The 18,032-nt window shown below is 59.2% G+C and overlaps 2 protein-coding genes across 4 annotated transcripts in view; one reads left to right on the top strand and one right to left on the bottom strand.

Annotated features, from left to right (window-relative positions):
• The first annotated feature begins 395 nt into the window (after positions 1-395).
• Positions 396-8,080, top strand: KCNC3 (potassium voltage-gated channel subfamily C member 3). The gene is made up of 4 exons (XM_068992497.1): positions 396-1,283; positions 5,350-6,457; positions 7,546-7,737; positions 7,977-8,080. The coding sequence occupies exons 1-4, from the start codon at positions 396-398 to the stop codon at positions 8,078-8,080; spliced, it is 2,292 nt and encodes a 763-aa protein (XP_068848598.1).
• A 7,938-nt stretch (positions 8,081-16,018) lies between these two features.
• MYH14 (myosin heavy chain 14) overlaps positions 16,019-18,032 on the bottom strand; it is a 73,035-nt gene continuing 71,021 nt past the window's right edge. For all 3 annotated transcript variants that reach the window (XM_068992485.1, XM_068992486.1, XM_068992487.1), the window contains 2 exons: positions 16,957-17,129; positions 16,019-16,761 (listed from right to left, as the gene is read on the bottom strand). In XM_068992485.1, coding sequence (XP_068848586.1) covers positions 16,602-16,761; positions 16,957-17,129 — 333 coding nt within the window. In that variant the 3' untranslated portion in view covers positions 16,019-16,601. The remainder of the gene's footprint in view (positions 16,762-16,956; positions 17,130-18,032) is intronic.

The following is an 18,032-nucleotide window of genomic DNA, read 5'->3' as shown; positions in this document are numbered from 1 at the left end:
CTCTACCCGCCCCGCTCCTTTTTTTTGTTAAATCAGATATCTTTCTCACATCTAGCCCCGCCTCCTCTGTTCTCCTAGTGCGGCCAAACCGGGCAACTCTCTTGTCCCATCCAGCCCCTTTAACACCTCGCTCGGCCCCGCCCCTTATCTCAGAAAGACCCAATCGGTGTGTCGCATGTGCTGCCCCGCCCCATCCAGCTAGGCAGTGTTGGAGTCTGGGTCCTTTTCCCAGTTTCAGCCCCGCCCCCATCCCGTCCAAGGCCAATCCATTCAGCTCCTCCGTCCCTTCGGCCCCGCCCCTTTCCTCCATCACCTCCTCTCACCCAGTCACATCTGTCTCTCCCCGTGGCTCCGCCCCCACAAAGCCCCGCCCCCGCCGCTCCGCCCCCCATCCAATGCTGAGCTCAGTCTGCGTCTCGTCCTTCCGCGGGCGCCAGGGGGCTAGCAAACAGCAGCCGGCGCCGCCGCCGCAGCCGTCCGAGTCCCCGCCACCGCTACCCTCGCCGCGACCGCCACTGCCGCTGCTGCAGCAGCAGCAACCTGCGCAGCCCGGCCCCGCCGCGTCCCCGGCGGGCCCCCCGGCACCCCGCGGGCCCGGGGGCAGGCGCGCCGAGCCATGCCCCGGGCTGCCGGCGGCGGCCATGGGGCGGCACGGCGGCGGCGGTGGCGACAGTGGCAAGATCGTGATCAACGTGGGCGGCGTGCGCCATGAGACGTACCGCTCGACGCTGCGCACCCTGCCGGGGACGCGGCTGGCCGGCCTGACGGAGCCCGAGGCGGCGGCGCGTTTCGACTACGACCCGGGCGCCGATGAGTTCTTCTTTGACCGGCATCCGGGTGTCTTCGCCTACGTGCTCAACTACTACCGTACGGGCAAGCTGCACTGCCCGGCCGACGTGTGCGGGCCGCTCTTCGAGGAGGAGCTCGGCTTTTGGGGCATCGACGAGACCGACGTGGAGGCCTGCTGCTGGATGACCTACCGGCAGCACCGGGACGCCGAGGAAGCGCTCGACTCCTTCGAGGCACCCGACCCTGCGGGCGCCACCAACGCTGCCAACGCCGCGGGCGCCCACGACGCGGGTCTGGACGACGAGGCGGGCGCGGGCGGCGGCGGCCTGGACGGCGCCGGCGGCGAGCTCAAGCGCCTCTGCTTCCAGGACGCGGGCGGCGGCGCCGGGGGCCCGCCAGGGGGCGCGGGCGGCGCGGGCGGCACGTGGTGGCGCCGCTGGCAGCCCCGGGTGTGGGCGCTCTTCGAGGACCCCTACTCGTCGCGGGCCGCCAGGGTGAGCGCTCTCTCAGAGCCCCCATCCCCCTCCCCTCTTCTGGAGCTCCCAGACCCTCAGGGAGCTCCCCATCCTCGCCCTCAGCCCCTGGCCCCTCTCAGACACTCCTGGTCTCTCAGCCTCCCAATTTCTTAGAAGCCTCTCACCCCATTCCTGGGTCTCCCGTACCCCTCTGAACACACCCCTCTCTCTTGGCCATCCCCAGATCCTCAGAAGATGTTTCTCCAACCTTCAGAGCCCTCCAGAGCCCTCCAGACCCCTTTCAACCCCACCTTGCTTCTCTAGTCCATCCTAGACCCTTAGAAACTTCTCCGATGGGCCAATATCCTAAACAACCTACCTGAACAGCTCCACCCCCGCCTTTCCTGGACCCCGCTAGAGAGCTTTCAAAAGACCTTTCCTCAACCCTCAGAGTCTTCCCAGCCTCTTTTCACCTCTTCTCACCTCTCTGGGCACCTTTCAGACACTCAGCGGACTCTCCCCCAGCCTTCAGTTTCTTGGACCTCCTTAAATCCTCAGAAGACATCGCTTCTTCACCCTCAAAGTGTCCCAGGGCTTATGAACACTGTCTCCATCCCCTACAGACCCCATGAAGCCTGCTCTTCAGTTCCCCAACCTTCAGTCCTGCAGGCTCTCCCAGCACCTCTCTCATTCTCCCTCTGCCCATCTCCAAATCCCCGCCCTCTTTCCAAGTTTGCGTCTCCTGGTTATCTTTGAACCCTCCTGCTTCTTCTGCCCTTTAAGTCTCAGGATAGTTCCCACCCCACTCTCAGAGTCCCCAGACCCCTCTGAACCTCCAAACCACTTGCTCCTGCTAGGACACTCCCCCCTCACCCTCGCTGCAACGGTGAGTCTTGGGGCATCTTCTCTCCTGGAACCCTGCTGCCACCTCTGTGTTTCACATCCCTTCTCACATCCTTCACACCGACTCCTCTCCTGAGGGTTTCTCAATACAGCTCCAGACTTCCCCCAAGGCTTTCACACTCCTCAACGTTTCCAGAAGAGTCCGAGCCCCCAGAATGTCTTTCGTCTTCACAACTTCCCATATGCCCTCTAGAATCGCTTCTGCCTCATCCACAGATTCTCCCAGCTTCTCCGTTCCATTGTTTAAACTGCACAGCCCACTCTCTGTCTCTGGGACACCCCCACCCCCAGCCCCATCCTCAGCCTCCCAGTCTTTTTCCTAGTCAGTAAATGACTTTCCTTCCTGCTCCAGAACTTTTACCTAACCTCAATCCTTGGGACCCTCAAGTTTTTCAGACCCAAAGCTTCCTTCTCAAAATAGCTCCCAGTTTTTTCTTGGTTTCTTTCCGCCTGTCCCCTCATCCCCAGCTCCAATCCCTCCTCGCTTCATCATTCTCAACAACTTCTGCCCCCCCACTACCCAGTCTGAAGCCTAGAACTGGGCTCCTCAGCCCTTCCCGATCCCTCTCCCTCCAAAGTGAACCAAAGAGCCCACACTCCAGCCTTATCCTCTATCCCGCCTTATCGGCCTCTAAATTCTAGACTTCCCCCAAAGATCCCTTCATCTCCCCGCTAAAAAACTTTCGTCAAAAATCTGTAACTTCTTTGGCTAAATAGCTACCCTCCCCACTAGTTCTCACTTGAACCTCTTCCTCCTCCTAACTTCCTCCCTGTGTTGATGGAGAGAGGACAGTTCAAGATAGGGGCAATTAGAGAAAGGAGGGGAAGAGGAAGAGACTCCAGCCCCCCTCCTAGCCTCCTGGGGACCCAAACACCCGGAGGAGCCGTCCGGTACCCTCCCCCCACCGTGCCGCGTCCTGGGCCGGGAAGGACGCGGAGCCGCAGTGCCGCATTCGCGCCGGGGGAGGGAGTAAGAGGGAGGGGGGCCCAGAGACACCGCATAAAGTTTGGTCCCCGGGAAGCGCTGAGTTGGCAGGATTTGGGTTTGGGGTGGGGGGAGGTGGGGGAGAGGAGGTGCGGAAGGGACGTGGCCCTAGATGTCCCCTCAGGCCTCTGAGAGTCACCCTTCTTCCATGGCCTAGGGCGCCCTTCCCTCTTGTGACCCCATTGAAGGGTCCTGAGGTGAAGCTAGGGGTTCAGGACAGCTCCGGAGGACATTTATTTACTTTATAGCTGTGTTGTGAGTGTCCATGTAGTTTCAAGCACTTTCTAGCCTTCAAGTGAAAGTTTGAGAGTCGATAGCTGAAGCCAGAGCAAAGTGGAGGGTCCGGCTTCCTCCCCACTCGCGCCCCTCTCCGTAGTCTCCCCTTTCCTTCTTACAGGGACTCCATGCCCTCCTACCCCTTCTACTTTTGAACCATCTTGGGACAAGGGGGTAAACCAATCCTGACGCTGTCCAGCTGCGCACTGCGGCGGGTGCCCACCTTTCCTTTCTGTGTCCTGGGAGGGAAGGAGTTACTCAAGCTCCTGGCCTGTGGCCTCCCTCTGTGAAGCGGCACCGCGGCTGCGCATCGCCTGCTCCGCTCTGGCCCGGTAGGGGTTAAGACTGCTCCCAGGCCCTGCGGCTGCGCACTGCGGCGGGGGAGCTGTCCGTGGTGCTGGCCACCGCGCGCCCCGCCCCCTGGCCCGGCCGGCCCGCCCCCACTGCGGTGCCGCAGCCTGCGCGGTGCGCCGAGTTTGGAGTGGGGTGCGGGGGGCGGCGGGGGGGAGCGGCAGGCACCGGGCATGCGCTCTGTGCCGGCCTCTGGCCTGTTAAACCACTGCGGAGAAACGAAGAAGGGGGTGGGGCAGAGGGCCAGCACTGACCCTCCCTCCCCACAGGCCACCCCAAGGTCTAAAGTCATATCTGCAGCCTAACATTGGTTCTCCTCTCTTCTCTGCAGCCCCGTCTCTCTCTCCTCTACCCATCTGATTAAAGCTCCCTCTGCCTCAGCGCCCATCCCCTTCTCTCAGGACTAACCCTACTGCTTTGACCTCCCTTCTACATATTTGATAAAGCCAACTACAATTCCTAGAGGCCTTCAAGATCTTGGCCCTGCCTTCAGTCCTCAAGGCCTTTATCAAAACCCACACCATTGTGTGTTCAGGACATAGATCCTTCCCCATCTTGAAATGATCCAGGCACCCCATACCTCTGAACCTCTGACCAGTCCCCTCACCTCTCCTTGGACCTAGCCCTGCCCTCTCCCCTTTTTCTATGCCCAAGCCCCAGACATTCCCTTCGTTTCCAGAGCCTTAAACCCCACCCCTATCATCTTCCCTCTTTTTCAGTCTTGACCCTTCACTTCTTTCTTTCTTCAGAGCCCTGACACTGCTCCTTTCCTCTGTGGGTCCACCCCTTTGCTGTTTTCTCTGGGTGAGGGCCTCACCCAGCCTTCTCTGTTTTCTTGGACTCGGTCATTAGCATCATGGTCCTTAAACATTGGCACCTGAGGTCTCAACCTTGGCACCCCCTTTAACTGATGCCCCTATACCCTAACAAAAGCTCAAGCACTGGTTTTGGAGCCAAATCCTTTGTATATTCATCTAATGTAATCCTTACAATAATCCTTAAAAATAAAACACCAAAACTTGAGGTTCAGAAGGCTTAATCTCCTTGCCCAATTAGGCAAAGAAAACGCTGAATTCACACCTAGGCTTTCCTACTCTTAACCACCTCCTGGTTCTGCCTCCCCACCCGCCTTCTCCCCTTCCCCTTCCCCCCAGCTCCAAGCCAAGCCCCAAAGCTTCTGAGACACAGGGTGCGTGATTTTAGTCTCCCTTCCCCCACCCCCCAGCAGAATCACTGGACCCTGCCAGGGACCCCTGAGATATGACACAGGGAACAGGAGGGTTGGGGGGGGGGTGGTCTAGGAGACAGCACAGAGCCAGAAATTGCTGTTTCCAGGAAAGAAGTGGACCATCTGCTGCTGCGGCTGGGGCCAGCTCCTCTCCGGAGCTGGGGGAGAGCTGCCTCTGATCCTTTTGCAAGCTTTAGAGAGAACAGGATGCAAGAAGCGATGGACGCACTGGGGCTGGGAAACCCGGATTCCCCTGGAGTTTGGGTCTGAGAAAGGGGCCACCGGGAGGGTCTTGGGTAGATGGCTGGTTGACCAGATGCCTGGGTCACCTTTTGCCCTTTTTCTCCCACCCTGCCCCACAGTATGTGGCCTTCGCCTCCCTTTTCTTCATCCTCATCTCCATCACCACCTTCTGCCTGGAGACCCATGAGGGCTTCATCCACATCAGTAACAAGACAGTGACGCAAGCCTCCCCGATCCCTGGGGCTCCGCCGGAGAATGTCACCAATGTGGAGGTGGAGACGGAGCCCTTCCTGACCTATGTGGAGGGCGTGTGCGTGGTCTGGTTCACCTTTGAGTTTCTCATGCGCATCACCTTCTGCCCAGACAAGGTGGAATTTCTCAAGAGCAGCCTCAACATCATTGACTGTGTGGCCATCCTGCCCTTCTATCTGGAGGTGGGGCTCTCAGGCCTCAGCTCCAAGGCCGCCAAAGATGTGCTGGGCTTCCTGCGGGTCGTCCGCTTCGTCCGGATCCTGCGGATCTTCAAGCTCACGCGGCACTTCGTGGGGCTGCGCGTGCTTGGCCACACGCTCCGCGCCAGCACCAACGAGTTCCTGCTGCTCATCATTTTCCTGGCCCTGGGTGTGCTCATTTTTGCCACCATGATCTACTACGCCGAGCGCATTGGCGCCGACCCCAATGACATCCTGGGCTCCAACCACACTTACTTCAAGAATATCCCCATCGGCTTCTGGTGGGCCGTGGTCACCATGACAACCCTGGGCTACGGAGACATGTACCCCAAGACGTGGTCGGGGATGCTGGTCGGGGCGCTGTGTGCCCTGGCCGGGGTGCTCACCATCGCCATGCCGGTGCCCGTCATTGTGAACAACTTTGGCATGTACTATTCGCTGGCCATGGCCAAACAGAAGCTGCCCAAGAAGAAGAACAAACACATTCCCCGGCCCCCGCAGCCTGGCTCGCCCAACTATTGCAAGCCCGACCCACCCCCACCACCCCCCCTCCCTCCTCACCATGGCAGCGGCGGCATCAGCCCTCCACCCCCCATCACCCCGCCCTCCATGGGGGTGACTGTGGCCGGGGCTTACCCGCCGGGCCCCCACACGCACCCCGGGCTGCTCAGGGGGGGAGCGGGGGGGCTCGGAATCATGGGGCTGCCTCCTCTGCCGGCCCCTGGGGAGCCCTGCCCGTTGGCTCAGGAGGAAGTGGTTGAGATCAACCGGGCAGGTGAGACGGGGTCACCAGGGATGGAGGGAGGCGGAGTGGGCAGGCAGAGGTGGAGTGGTGCTGAGGGGGGCATGAGGTATGTGCTGAGGCTCAGAGGTGGTCAGCAACAGACACGGGAAAGAGGAGAGGGAACAGCAGGTGCTGAGGCCAGAGAAGCAGGGAAGCAAGCACTGATGGAGAAGCAGGTTTCATGTGAAAGAGTTTTAGGGAGAGACAGGCCTACAGCCAGGGTATTCAGGGGGTCTCGGGGGAGGGCAGAGTGATCAGCCATATGGAAAGAGGGACTCAGAGAAAAGGGGCGTGGGGTTCACGTGGGAATCGAGGGCCAGAGACAGGCCAGGGGCAGCTGCAGCTTATGTGATGAAGGAGATGAGAGGAAAGTTGACTGAGCCTGTGTGTCCCTCCCCCCAGGGGAGTCTGTGTCTCAGAAGCGATTGGGGCGTCTGTCCAGGGGGAGGGAGAGGCTTGGGGGCCCCCACCCCCATGCCTTAAATAGGTCAAGAAAGGGAGCTGGGCCGCCCGGCCCCCCATCTTGCTCCCTCAGCCGCTGACCCAGTTTCACACCAATTAAAAATAGCTGGAGTCAGAGCCTAGGGGACCCCCACCTCCCCATCCCTCATCTGTCACCTTCCCAACGCCTCCCCACTGTGCCCTTGCCAGCGTCCAACAACCCTCCCTAGACAACCACCTCCCAGCCTCCTCATCCTTCCCAACCACCCTTCCAAACCTATCCCACAGCACACACCCAGCCACAGCTGAACCCCATTCGGTCCATTTCAACCACGCAGCCCACCAGTACCCAGCTCACTTCCCAGCCACCTCTTCTGTTCCTGTCCTTCCAAAGACCCAACGCCCTAGTCTGGCACTGCCCTTCTCGACACCCGGTGCCTGGCCTGACTCCACTTCCTGGCTTTCGACACCCTTCCCTGCTGTCCTCCCCAAGACTCAACGCCCTCCTGGCCACGACCCCACTTCCCAAACCCGCCAGCCACACCCCCCTGACCCCCTGCACCTCTGGCACCCTCTCCTCCACGAGTTCCCACACCTCACTGTTGCCTTTGTGTCTCTGTCTGCCCCTCTGAACACAGATCCCCGCCCCAACGGGGACCCTGCAGCTGCTGCGCTTGCACATGAAGACTGCCCAGCCATTGACCAACCCGCCATGTCCCCGGAAGACAAGAGTCCCATCACCCCTGGGAGCCGGGGCCGCTACGGCCGGGACCGAGCCTGCTTCCTCCTCACCGACTACGCCCCATCCCCTGATGGCTCCATCCGGAAAGGTGAGGTGCCCTCCACTGGCCCCTGCCCCGGGACCCTCCCTCTCTGCCCTCCCCTAGGGGAGGGCAGAGAGGGAGATGGGGGAGGAGGTGCTGGACTTCCCTTCCCCCACCTGCTGGCCCCAATTCCCTCCCTCTCAGACCTCTTCCCCCGAATTTCCTCACCACTGACCCTTCACCTGTCTTTATTGCATCTCCATTCCCACCCCCCCCGACCCTCTGGCCTCTTCCCCCCCCCCCAGCCACCGGTGCTCCCCCACTGCCCCCCCCAGACTGGCGTAAGCCAGGCCCCCCAAGCTTCTTGCCCGACCTCAACGCCAACGCTGCGGCCTGGATATCCCCCTAGTGGACGAACCCCCTCCCCCCGGGGTAAGTAGCCCCCACCCCTGTGAACCCCTTCCCTCCTGACTAACCCATCTGAGAACATGCAGCCCCCACTGACCGAGACTCCCACCCCCTCACTGTGAATAGCTCCATCCAGTTAACTTCCAGCCCCGACACTGACCCCACACCCATCTACCCAGGACTTGCCCTGCCTCTCACTAACCGCTAGAACTCACCCCACCCCTCCCCACCTCAACGGCCTCACGACTGACCTCCATCCTCACCCCCATCCACATCTCTCCCCCTGCCTCCAACCCCCCGCTTGGTTTTGCTTTTGTTTGTTTAATCAAGAAAAGGAGGGCACACACCCAGGATGTTCTTCTGAGTACAGGATGAGGTGAGAAAGACTCAGCCACTTATGCGGTCACCTGTGGCTTGGCCAGCACTTACCAAGCACCCACATACATGCTCCTGGTGCTAAGCAGGGGGAATCAACGGGGAGCATATCAACCCTGCCCCCTACCCCCAGTTTGGTGGGAGAGGCAGACGCAGACCCAGACCTGAGGCAGGAGAGCAAGCTGAGCTGAGGAGCCCTGTCCTGGGATCTGGGAAGGAGCAGGTCGGACATGAGTGTGAGCAAGCTCTGGGAGTTGGTGATGGAAAGGGAGGCCTGGCGTGCTGCAGTGCGTGGGGTCACAAAGAGTCGGACACGACTGAGCAACCGAACTGAACTGAGGTCCACTCTGGGACTTCACGAGGAGGCACTAGAGTGGGGAGACTGCAGGTCAGGAGGCCGAGGTGGAGGCTGGGATGAGGGACCCGGGGGAGAGGACAAAGCCTGAGCCAGGGTCAGAGCTACAGGGATGGGGAAGAAGAGAGGCAGAGGAACAGGGCCAGGACTGGACAGTGGGGAGACCAGAGAGAGAGTGAGGGGACAGTAGGTGAATTATTCAGCAAACGTAACCACGCACTTTCCATATGCCATATAATCTGTAATCCTCACAACAACCCCAGCTAACCCCTAACTTCATTCATTCATTCAGCAACTAATGATTGAGGGTGGAGTTCCAGGCACTGGAGATTTGGCAGGGCACAAAGCACACATCTCCCATCACAGAGCTGATACTCTAGAGCCCTGTGGCAACATAATATAGCCAAGGGCCAAACCTGTCCACCAGTTGCTTTGTAAATAAAGCTTTATTGGAACACGGCCACTGTGTACAACAGCAGAGTGAAATAGTTTCAACAGAGATGGTAGGCCCACAGAGCCCTGGAAATATCGACCACCTGGCCCTTTACAGGGAAAGTTCTCCACCCCATGAGTGGGGGAAACAGGAAACAAGATAATTACTCTAACGAGGTCAGATAAAGGTTGAAGGTCTTTCTGAGAAGGCGACCTAAAACTTGAAGCTCAAAAAGGACCAGCGAGCAGAAGAAAGAGCAAGCTCAAAGGCCCTGAGGTGCTGAGGTGGGATGCCCCTGGTTTGTTAAAGGAATAGCAAGGAGGAAAGTGTGGTTGGAGTTGAATGGCCAAGAGGAGAGGGGAGGAGCCTGGGGGGAAGTGTTTTTGGCCATGGTGAGAGGCTGGATTTGATCTTAAAAGTGTTGAGAAGCCACCTGAAGGCACCTGGTCCATCACTTATTCATTCAACAAACACCTATGGAGTCTTCCTTCCAGATGCAGAGATGCAGCTTAAAGAATCCCTAGCCGCAGCCTAAGGAGATGGCAGAGCAGGACTCGGAGCCTCCAAGGAGAACCGCATCCAAAGCCCCTTGTTTCACAGAAGCTCAGAGAGGGCCATGGTCAACCCCCAGCCACAGAGCAGATGCAGGACAGGAAGCAGGCTTCCGGGCTCCTAGTCCAGAGGGGACTGTCTGGCTCTTCTTGTTCCGTTCCTGGACCTCTCCTATTGCAACCCTCCCCCCACTCCCCCCTCATCCTCCACTGTCATCTCATTACCAACCCCCACCTCCCTGTTCCCATCTCAGCCCACCCCCCGCTTGCACCCAGCCCTGTTGCCTACTCCCTTTGTTCCCCCACCCCCAGGTCTGGATGGCCCCTATGAAACTGAGGGGTGGGGCAGGAGGACTTGCGAACGTGGGTGAGGGAGGAGTGGAGGGACCGGTGGGGGTTGGGGGGGAGGTCTCTGCTTCTTTTGCCTCTGATGCCAAAATCCATTCATTGAACTCAAATAATGGCTGGAGCTGATGGGGCTGGCTGAACTCCCTCCCCCAAGGTCCTGGATCCCTACGCCTTCCACTCGCCTGTCTTCCTCTTTTAGCTTCTCCCTCACCCTCCACTGTCCCCTAGCCCTCCTTCTGTCAAGGCCCTTCCTCCTGTGCTCCCCACCCACCCCTTCAGCCCCCTCCTCTGTCTTCCCTCAGGTGCTGCTGGGTCCAGCACCTGACCCGCATCCCCTCCCTCCTCCCCAGTATTCCCCCTCCTCTCTCCCTTCACCCTCCCCCACCCCACCCCCCCAAGCCACCCCGGAAGCTCCTTCCATATTTGATGTCTCTGGCCGCCCCCCATTTCACTGCTCCCCTCCCGCGGAAAACACCAGAGAGGAGGAAGAGATCCCGGCGTTTCTCCGGCCCCCCAACAGTGAGGCTGTGTTGGGGGGTTCTCCCTGGCCACCCTCCCCCCGCCGTGACTCTGTGTATTTCTGTCCCCAGCTCTTGTCACCGCCTGAGACCTCGCGAGACCCTCGATCCCCCCCCGCCCCTTTCCCCCAGGTTAGCAACTGGGAATGGCTGGGAGGGGGTGACTCCAAGATACTGGGCTTCCGACTACCCCCCAGGCCCTGTCTCCTGTCAAGATGCCCACGTCCAGAGTGACCCCTTGGCACCGGCTAGGAAAGCCCTAGAACAGCCCAGATACTGGCAGAACTCTCAAGACATTCCTAAGTTTTCAAGAAACCCCACACCTGCCCCTAAGCCTTAGATCCCTTGAGTCTCGAGACACTATCAGGACCTTCCCATCAGAAGGTTCCCATCTGAAATCTTGAGCCTTTAAAGACAGCCCATTACAACCTTCGGCTGAGCCTTGCTGACATCAGACTGCTCTTGGAGCTGTCCTTCAGCACCACCCCGCCCCGGCCGCGTCCCGGCCCCGCCCAGGGGGGCACTGCCGACTTGTGCTCCATTCAGCCCCTCACAGTCCACCCCTCCACGCCCCGTCCTCCTTTCTCCATCTAGGTTAGCCCCCTACCTCCTGCGGCCCCACCCATCCCCTCCCAAGCCCTCCCCACCAGCTGCTCGCCCACTGGCATTCCACCCAAGCTCCCTCCCCACGCCCGTGCTGCCCACCATCTGCCTCGCTGCCCTCCCCCCACCTTTTCGCCTCAGACGAGGGGGCCAACTGGGGGGACGGGGGTTGGGGGGGCGGGCGGCGGTGGGGGCAGGGTGGGGGAGGCTCGGTGGGTGCCACCTTGCTTCCTAACCCTGAGTCTCTCCCCCCTCCCCATGTCTGCACCTTTCTCCTCGATACCAACTGACTGTCCGATTTGTTCACTTCTCTCTCTCTCGTCTCCTTGGTCCGCCTCTGTCCATCTACCCGTTTCTTGCCGTCTGTCGTCTTGTGTCCTGGTGTCCAACCCTCTTGTCTCCACCCTCTCCCTCTTGCCTTCTGTGTCTCACCTTCTCCTTCCACCTCTTCCTGTCTCTGTCTCCGTCTCTCTCTCCATCTCGTATCCCTTCTGTTTGTTTCTCTCCTGCTTCCCTCTGTCTTGGGGTCCCGCTGTCTGCTGGACCCTCCGCCTGCACCCGCATCTCCTCTCTTCCTCCTGTGTTTCTGCCCTTCCCCCCGCCCCCAGGTTACGAGAAATCCCGCAGCCTGAGCAGCATCGCGGGCCTGAGCGGGGTGTCCCTGCGCCTCGCCCCCCTTGCCACTCCCCCCGGCTCCCCCAGGGCCGCCCGCCGCGCTCCCCCAACCCTGCCCTCCATCCTCTAGCGCTCCCCTCCCCCCCGTGGGGGGACTCGGGGGTGACAGGGAAGAAGGTCAAAGGAGCTGGGGGTGGGGGGTGGGGGAAAGGGTTTTTTTTACAAAAAAAAAAACAAAAACAAAAAGTCATTAATAATATGCAACGGAGACGACGACGCCAGCAGACACCCCCGGGCCCCTCACCCCGACCTGGGCCCCCAGGATGGAGGGGGAGGAGCCAAAACCCATCCCCCCAACTCTGCCCCTCCTTAAAAAAAAGCCTTCTCAGGTCTCCAGAGCCATAGACCCCTCCCCATCAACTCGTGTAAATACGTCCAAATTATGCCAATCACATTTTGGGGCGCCTCCCCCCAACTCTGCATGCCTCCTCCAACCTGGACCCCCGCCCTCTCCAACTCCACCTCAGCAATAAGCCGCGGGGGGCTGCATGCCGTGAGCAAGGGAAGGGACATTCTGGGAAGCGGGTGGGGACCTTCAAGGGGGTCGGGCTGGCCTTTAAGCCACACCACAGGAGGGTCTCCTAGCCTCCTACCCTTCACCCCAGGAGGGCAACCCATCATGCACTGATTTTTTTAAAAATTAGCAGCAGTGTGGGGGAAGGAGGAACAGTCACCCAAGCCAAAAACGGGAACTGAGCTCAGATGGTAGAAGCGGAGGCATGAAGGGGGGCGGGGCGGGGAGGGCCTGCGGACAGCTGCTCCCTCAGCCTTTAGGAGCATCCCGCTGGTGAATTTCACTCTTTTCATCCGCCTCTCCTACTCCCCCTGAACACCCCCCCCTCCTCCCCCAGGGATCTGCTCGCCTCTATTGCTGCATGGACTCAGACCTCCCATCCCGGTATTCCTGGGATGTTCTGGTCCTAGCACACAAAATTCCGCAACACCGGCCCCCGCCCCCTCACCCCCCGCCCTCCCCTAGATTCCCAGGACTTGAGACCTGCCCTCAGAATTCCTGAGGCTGATTCTGGCACGCATCTTCCAAATCCCAGCACGCTCCTGGGACTTAACCTCTCTGCACATAGATGCTACCTGCCCCCCAAGTCCCCCCTCCCCTCAGTCCTAACCCCTGGGCTGCATCCTAGCACCTCTCAAACCTCCAAGACTTGACCCAGCCCTTGAACTCACGTTCAGCCTTTGGGATGCTCCAATTTTTGCCACGCTCTGAACACTTCCTGGACACCCCTAAACCTGACATCAGACATTCAGCTCAGGTTCCCCTGACTCTAGAATTTTCAAGATAGGCTCAACCTGTCTGCAATTCCAGGGAACCAGATCTTTCCGGGGCACCCCCCTTCTTATGGATAACTCTGTCCCCTCCAAGAGCCCCTTTCTTTAAATGGTGTCCCAAAGGCACCCTCATAGACGCCAATGTTTCCCAGAGGGTCATATTTGCACCCCTGGCGATGTGCTGAGGTTTTCAGCGGTACAAGGACAAACACTTTTTGTCTTTCCTGGCATTTCGCATATAAGCCTGTAAGTCCAGATACTGCTGCTTGGCCCGGACACCGTTTATTTAGGTTAGAGGTGTTTACATTTAAAATGTAGAGGCTGTTCCCGAGTGGAGGAACGCTGGAATATCAGAAGCTTGGGAAACAATGACATATCCACCCGGGCTGGGATTCCAGCTAGCCCCTCCCCCGCATTCCTCAACCCCTGACGCTCGTGGGTGGAAAATCTTCTCACATCCCATCCTGGCTCAAGGATGCGCTACCTCCCCCAAGCCCAGAGACCACACCGGTCCCAGAGTCCTTAGGGGACTCCCCTTTTTGGAGTTGGGGGCCCACGGAATTAGCAACCTCCCTCCCTCTGCTCCCACCGGCCTCAGGAACACCCCCCACCCGCGGCTTGGGGGGACGTCACTGAGCACGATTCTAGATGCAACGATTCCTATGCAAGGGGCATTTTGAGTCCCCCCATTCTGCCCTCGGACCCTGAACCCTGGCGAACCAGGGGCGAGGGGTGGGGCGGGTTCTGGTGGGAGCGGGGTGGGGCGGGGTAAAGGGCTAGAGGCTTCAGACACCAGGGTATGGGGTTGAAGACTGATTATATTGCCAAAGGGTTTAACTTCTTAAAACCCCAGATACCCCTGACCCTCACGGAAGCCGAAAGGTGCGGGGAAAGGGGGTGAGGATTTTTCTAAAGGGTACAGACTTCTTCCCAACGTCCACCCCCACCCCCTCCGGCTCGCCAATCTGCCACACGTACCCAGCTTTTTAGTTCAGCTTTTGAAAATAACCACAATCATTACAAACCTCTACAAACGTTATTCTCGTCCCCCGTCCCCCAAGTCAACAGTGTGGGAGTCGGGGAGGGAGAGAGAGAGCTGAAGGGACAGCTTCCAAGTCCCGCGCCCCTTTCCCCCCGGCCGCCAGGGTGCCTGCAACTACACGCATGCGCTGCATGATGCGCTCCCCACACGCACGTCGCGCCCCTCCTGCGCTCCGGGACGCACCGACACGGGGCAGGGGGCGGGGTGATTGGGGAGGAGTGGACGGCGGGGGTCTTTCTGAACACAGCGGCTCCTCCCGAACGCGCACACAGCAATAAGTTTCTCACTCAAAAGTGGGCGGGGCGGGCCTGGCCTGTCGTTGGGGTGGGGGGGAGTGGCAAGGGGGCGCTCTCAGGGATGGGGGAGGGTGTCCGGAGTCAGTCTGGGGAGGGGAGGTCTGCAAATCGTCCAACTCTGGTGCTAATGGCGGGTCTTCTCAACCCACCCCCAGGGCAGGGAGGGAGGGGTCGGCGTGGCCTCTCCCCCAAGCCTCCCCCACGCCCACCCTGGGTGCATGAACCGCCCGTTGCAGAAGCTGCCGCATGTCACCCCCTCTCCCCAAAGAAAAAGTGTCATGCCCCACCCTTCCCACCCACCCTGTCACTCCCCACCAAAATAAAAGTTTCCTTTTCATTTAAATGTTTCATCCTCCTTGTCTGCAGAGAAGGTCTCCTGAAGGGGGCTTTGGGGGGAGACCTAAGAGTTGGGTCTTCAAGAGCAGCGGTCGGACTAAAATGGCAAGGGCATGCACTTTGAGGGTGCAGACATGCCCCTCATCGCTGGCTCTCGCATTGTGATTTGGGAGGGAGCAAGTATCTACCTCAGTTTCCCTGATTGTAAAAATGGGGATCCATGAGATGGTTGGACGGCATCACGGACTCAATGGACAGGAGTTTGAGTAAATTGCGGGAGTTGGTGATGGACAGGGAGGCCTGGCATGCTGCAGTCCATGGGGTTGCAAACAGTCTGATACGACTGAGCAACTGAATTGAGCTGACAGTCCTAATTGGAAAGTCATATGACCCAGGTCATGTGAGCTCATAGATGAAGGTTTCTAGTCTCCAGAAAAGGGATGGACCTGGGTTCCCAGTGTGGGCTCAGGGGTTACCCACTCTGAAGCCAGACTGGGTTCTATTTCTTAGTAGCTGTTTGTCCTTGGGCAAGTCTCTTAACCTCTCTGAGCTTGTTTCCACCACTCAGAAAGTAGAGGGGGTGCTCTATTCATTCAACCAATATAAAAAGGAGGGGGTGATCTAGTCATTCAGCAAATATAAAAAGGTTAACTACACCAGGCAGTGTTCTAGACACTGGAAAACAATGAAATCTCTACATCTAGGGGTTGAGACTAATGTCCCAAATTTAGCACAGCTCAGTAAATAGTATTCAACAAACAGCTCAACAGTCGCTACTGTCGTTGCTTTGCGAAGATTTGAGAGTCAGCTAGAGTGCAGCTCCCCCTCCTACCACTCGCTGCCTGGGAGGCGTGAAAGCCAGGGACCCTGCAGCTCAGCCTCAGTTTTCCCATCTGTATAATGGAGGGGATACCTCGGAGGGAGGCCGGATGAGAGGGGAATGACTTCTTCTACATTAAATGCTGGGTAAGCAGGAGGTCCCCGACACCGACCTGCTGAATTAGAACCAACCGACTGCCCCCCAACGCATCACCGCCCCTTGCCCGTCCTGTCTCCCTACCCCTGGAGGAACACACATAGCCCTCAGGGTCCAGTCGGGGTTGGAGTTTATTTCTGCAACAGTTTGAAGGCTGGGAGGGTATGGGGCCTCCTCAAGCCCCCATGGGAAACTCCAGCTGAACTGTGATCACACAAGAGCAACGGGAGGGAACCTGAGGGTGGGGGGATGTGTGAGGTCCCCTTATTCTGCCCTTCTGCAAAGGTCGAAGGCTGGGGGCCGCCTGGAGCTCAGGGTGCTGTTGCTCATAAGTTCTGGGGTCGGTGGCTAAGTGGAGAGACAGGGAGAGGGAAAGGGGGAGGGGGCGGGGGGAGGGGAAGGGGCGTGGAGAGCCAAACTCCCTTCCCAACAAAGATCATTCATAACCGAAGGAAGGATTTGGAACTGGATGGGAACCCAGCTTGCCGCCCACACCCGAATTTCTCCCAAGTGAGATCGCCCCAGTCCGCGATCCCTGCTTGCCCACTCCTCTGTTTAGGGGTTCACGGGAAAGTCTCCCGGGACCCCCGGAGTGGGCTGGATAAGTGCTTTCATGCCGGAAGGCAGTACTTCCGAAATGCAAGAAGCCAGAGGGCGGTTCTCAGGACAGGCACCTGGCGGGGGTGGGCCAAGGAGGGAGGGCCCGGCGGCTGGGGGCAGGGTAGGGTCACTGCGGTGGGGCTGCAGCGGACCCTTCGGGCTCCGGGGGCGGCGGCCCGGACCCGGGCTCCGCCTCCTCCGCCGCCGCCTCCTCGTCGGACGCCACGCCCTCCTCCAGCCGGAAGACCTGGCGCACAGTGCGGGTGGTGAAGGTGAGGGGTCCGCGCCTGGGGGGGGGGCAGAAAGGAGGAGAGACCAGGAGGCAGTTACCGGAGGAGGGGAGAGAGAAAAGTGAAAGGCGGGAGGATACGGAGAAATAGAATAAAATGGGGAGGGAGGCACAGAGCGATGTGGGCACAGAGCGAAGACGGGGGAGCTGGGGGTTTATGCAGAGAGGTTGCGCGTGCACCGGGTGGCCTTACCTGAGCCGGTTCCTGAGCGTGTTCAGCTCCCGGTTCATGGACTCGGAGGCCTCTGTGACATCCTCCAGCTCGTGTTGCAGTCTCCTGCGGACCGCCTGGGCCCGGGAAGCCTCCTCCTCGGCCTCCTCCAGCTGCCGCTTCAGCTGCTTCACTCGAAGGTTGCCCTTCTCCAGCTTTTGCGGGAGCCAGGGAGTCAGGTCATGTCTCTGGGTGCGGCTCTCACCCAGAGCTCCCCACATCTCCATCCCTCCTCTGTCCTGACTGTCACACGCCCTGCCTTCTGTTCACACTTCTGTTCTGCTCTCCTAGATCCTCTCACCAGCCTCCAGGTCAGGCTCAAACGCGAGACCACCCACCACTCGGCCTCAGAGGGGTCTCTCTATGCTCGGATCTGACCCTGCCTCTGCCCTGCTCAAGGTCCTCCCATGGTTCTTCAGTGCCCCGGGACAAGGTCCCAGCCAGCACCTCCGCCTGGCGTTCCAGGCCCTTGCCTGGTCGTCTTCGCATAAACACATGGATCAGGCCATCTGTAGTGAGACCCTCCCCCAGACCCTGCCATCTCTCTCTCCAAGGAGAGGACACACATAATCTGCCTCCCGCCAACTTCTCTAACCTCATGTATCACTCAACGCCCCCAACCCCATTCTTCTCTCGAGTTATTCTGCTCTGCTTCTTTGCTTGGGACTCACTGAGCTGATTTCCATAGCCCAGGGTCCTTGCACCTGCTATTCCCTCTTCCTGGCTCTTTCTCACCCTTCAGTATCAATTCAAATGTCACTTCCTCAGAAAGGTCTTCTGGACCACCTCCCTCCCAATCTAGGGAGGATTCTCCGGTCCTCTGTACCCCCCTCTCTCTTTATTCTCTTTTTTCTTCATAACGCCTTTCACAATCTGTAATTATCTTTGCCTGTTTATAGGTTTACGGTGGTGTCTTCCTCTTCCTGTGTTGAAAATGTGAACGTCACGAGGGCCAGGGACATTCTCTACGTCGTTCACAGCCATATCTCCAATGCTTTGCACAGTGCCTGGCACGCAGGTTGAGCAGGTGCTCAACAATTGTTTTGTGAAAGAATTGG

The sequence above is a fragment of the Capricornis sumatraensis genome, chromosome 20, assembly GCF_032405125.1.
Source record: "Capricornis sumatraensis isolate serow.1 chromosome 20, serow.2, whole genome shotgun sequence".
NCBI lineage: Eukaryota > Metazoa > Chordata > Mammalia > Artiodactyla > Bovidae > Capricornis > Capricornis sumatraensis.
The sequence above is the reverse complement of the archived record's forward strand: the minus strand, read 5'-3'. Positions and strand labels throughout refer to the sequence as shown.

Excerpts from the sequence above, each read along its gene's own strand:
- KCNC3 (XM_068992497.1), top strand. The coding sequence starts at position 396 with ATGCTGAGCTCAGTCTGCGTCTCGTCCTTCCGCGGGCGCCAGGGGGCT. Across the intron at positions 6,458-7,545 it reads GGTTGAGATCAACCGGGCAG|ATCCCCGCCCCAACGGGGAC; the intron begins GTGAGACGGGGT and ends CTCTGAACACAG. Across the intron at positions 7,738-7,976 it reads TGATGGCTCCATCCGGAAAG|CCACCGGTGCTCCCCCACTG; the intron begins GTGAGGTGCCCT and ends CCCCCCCCCCAG.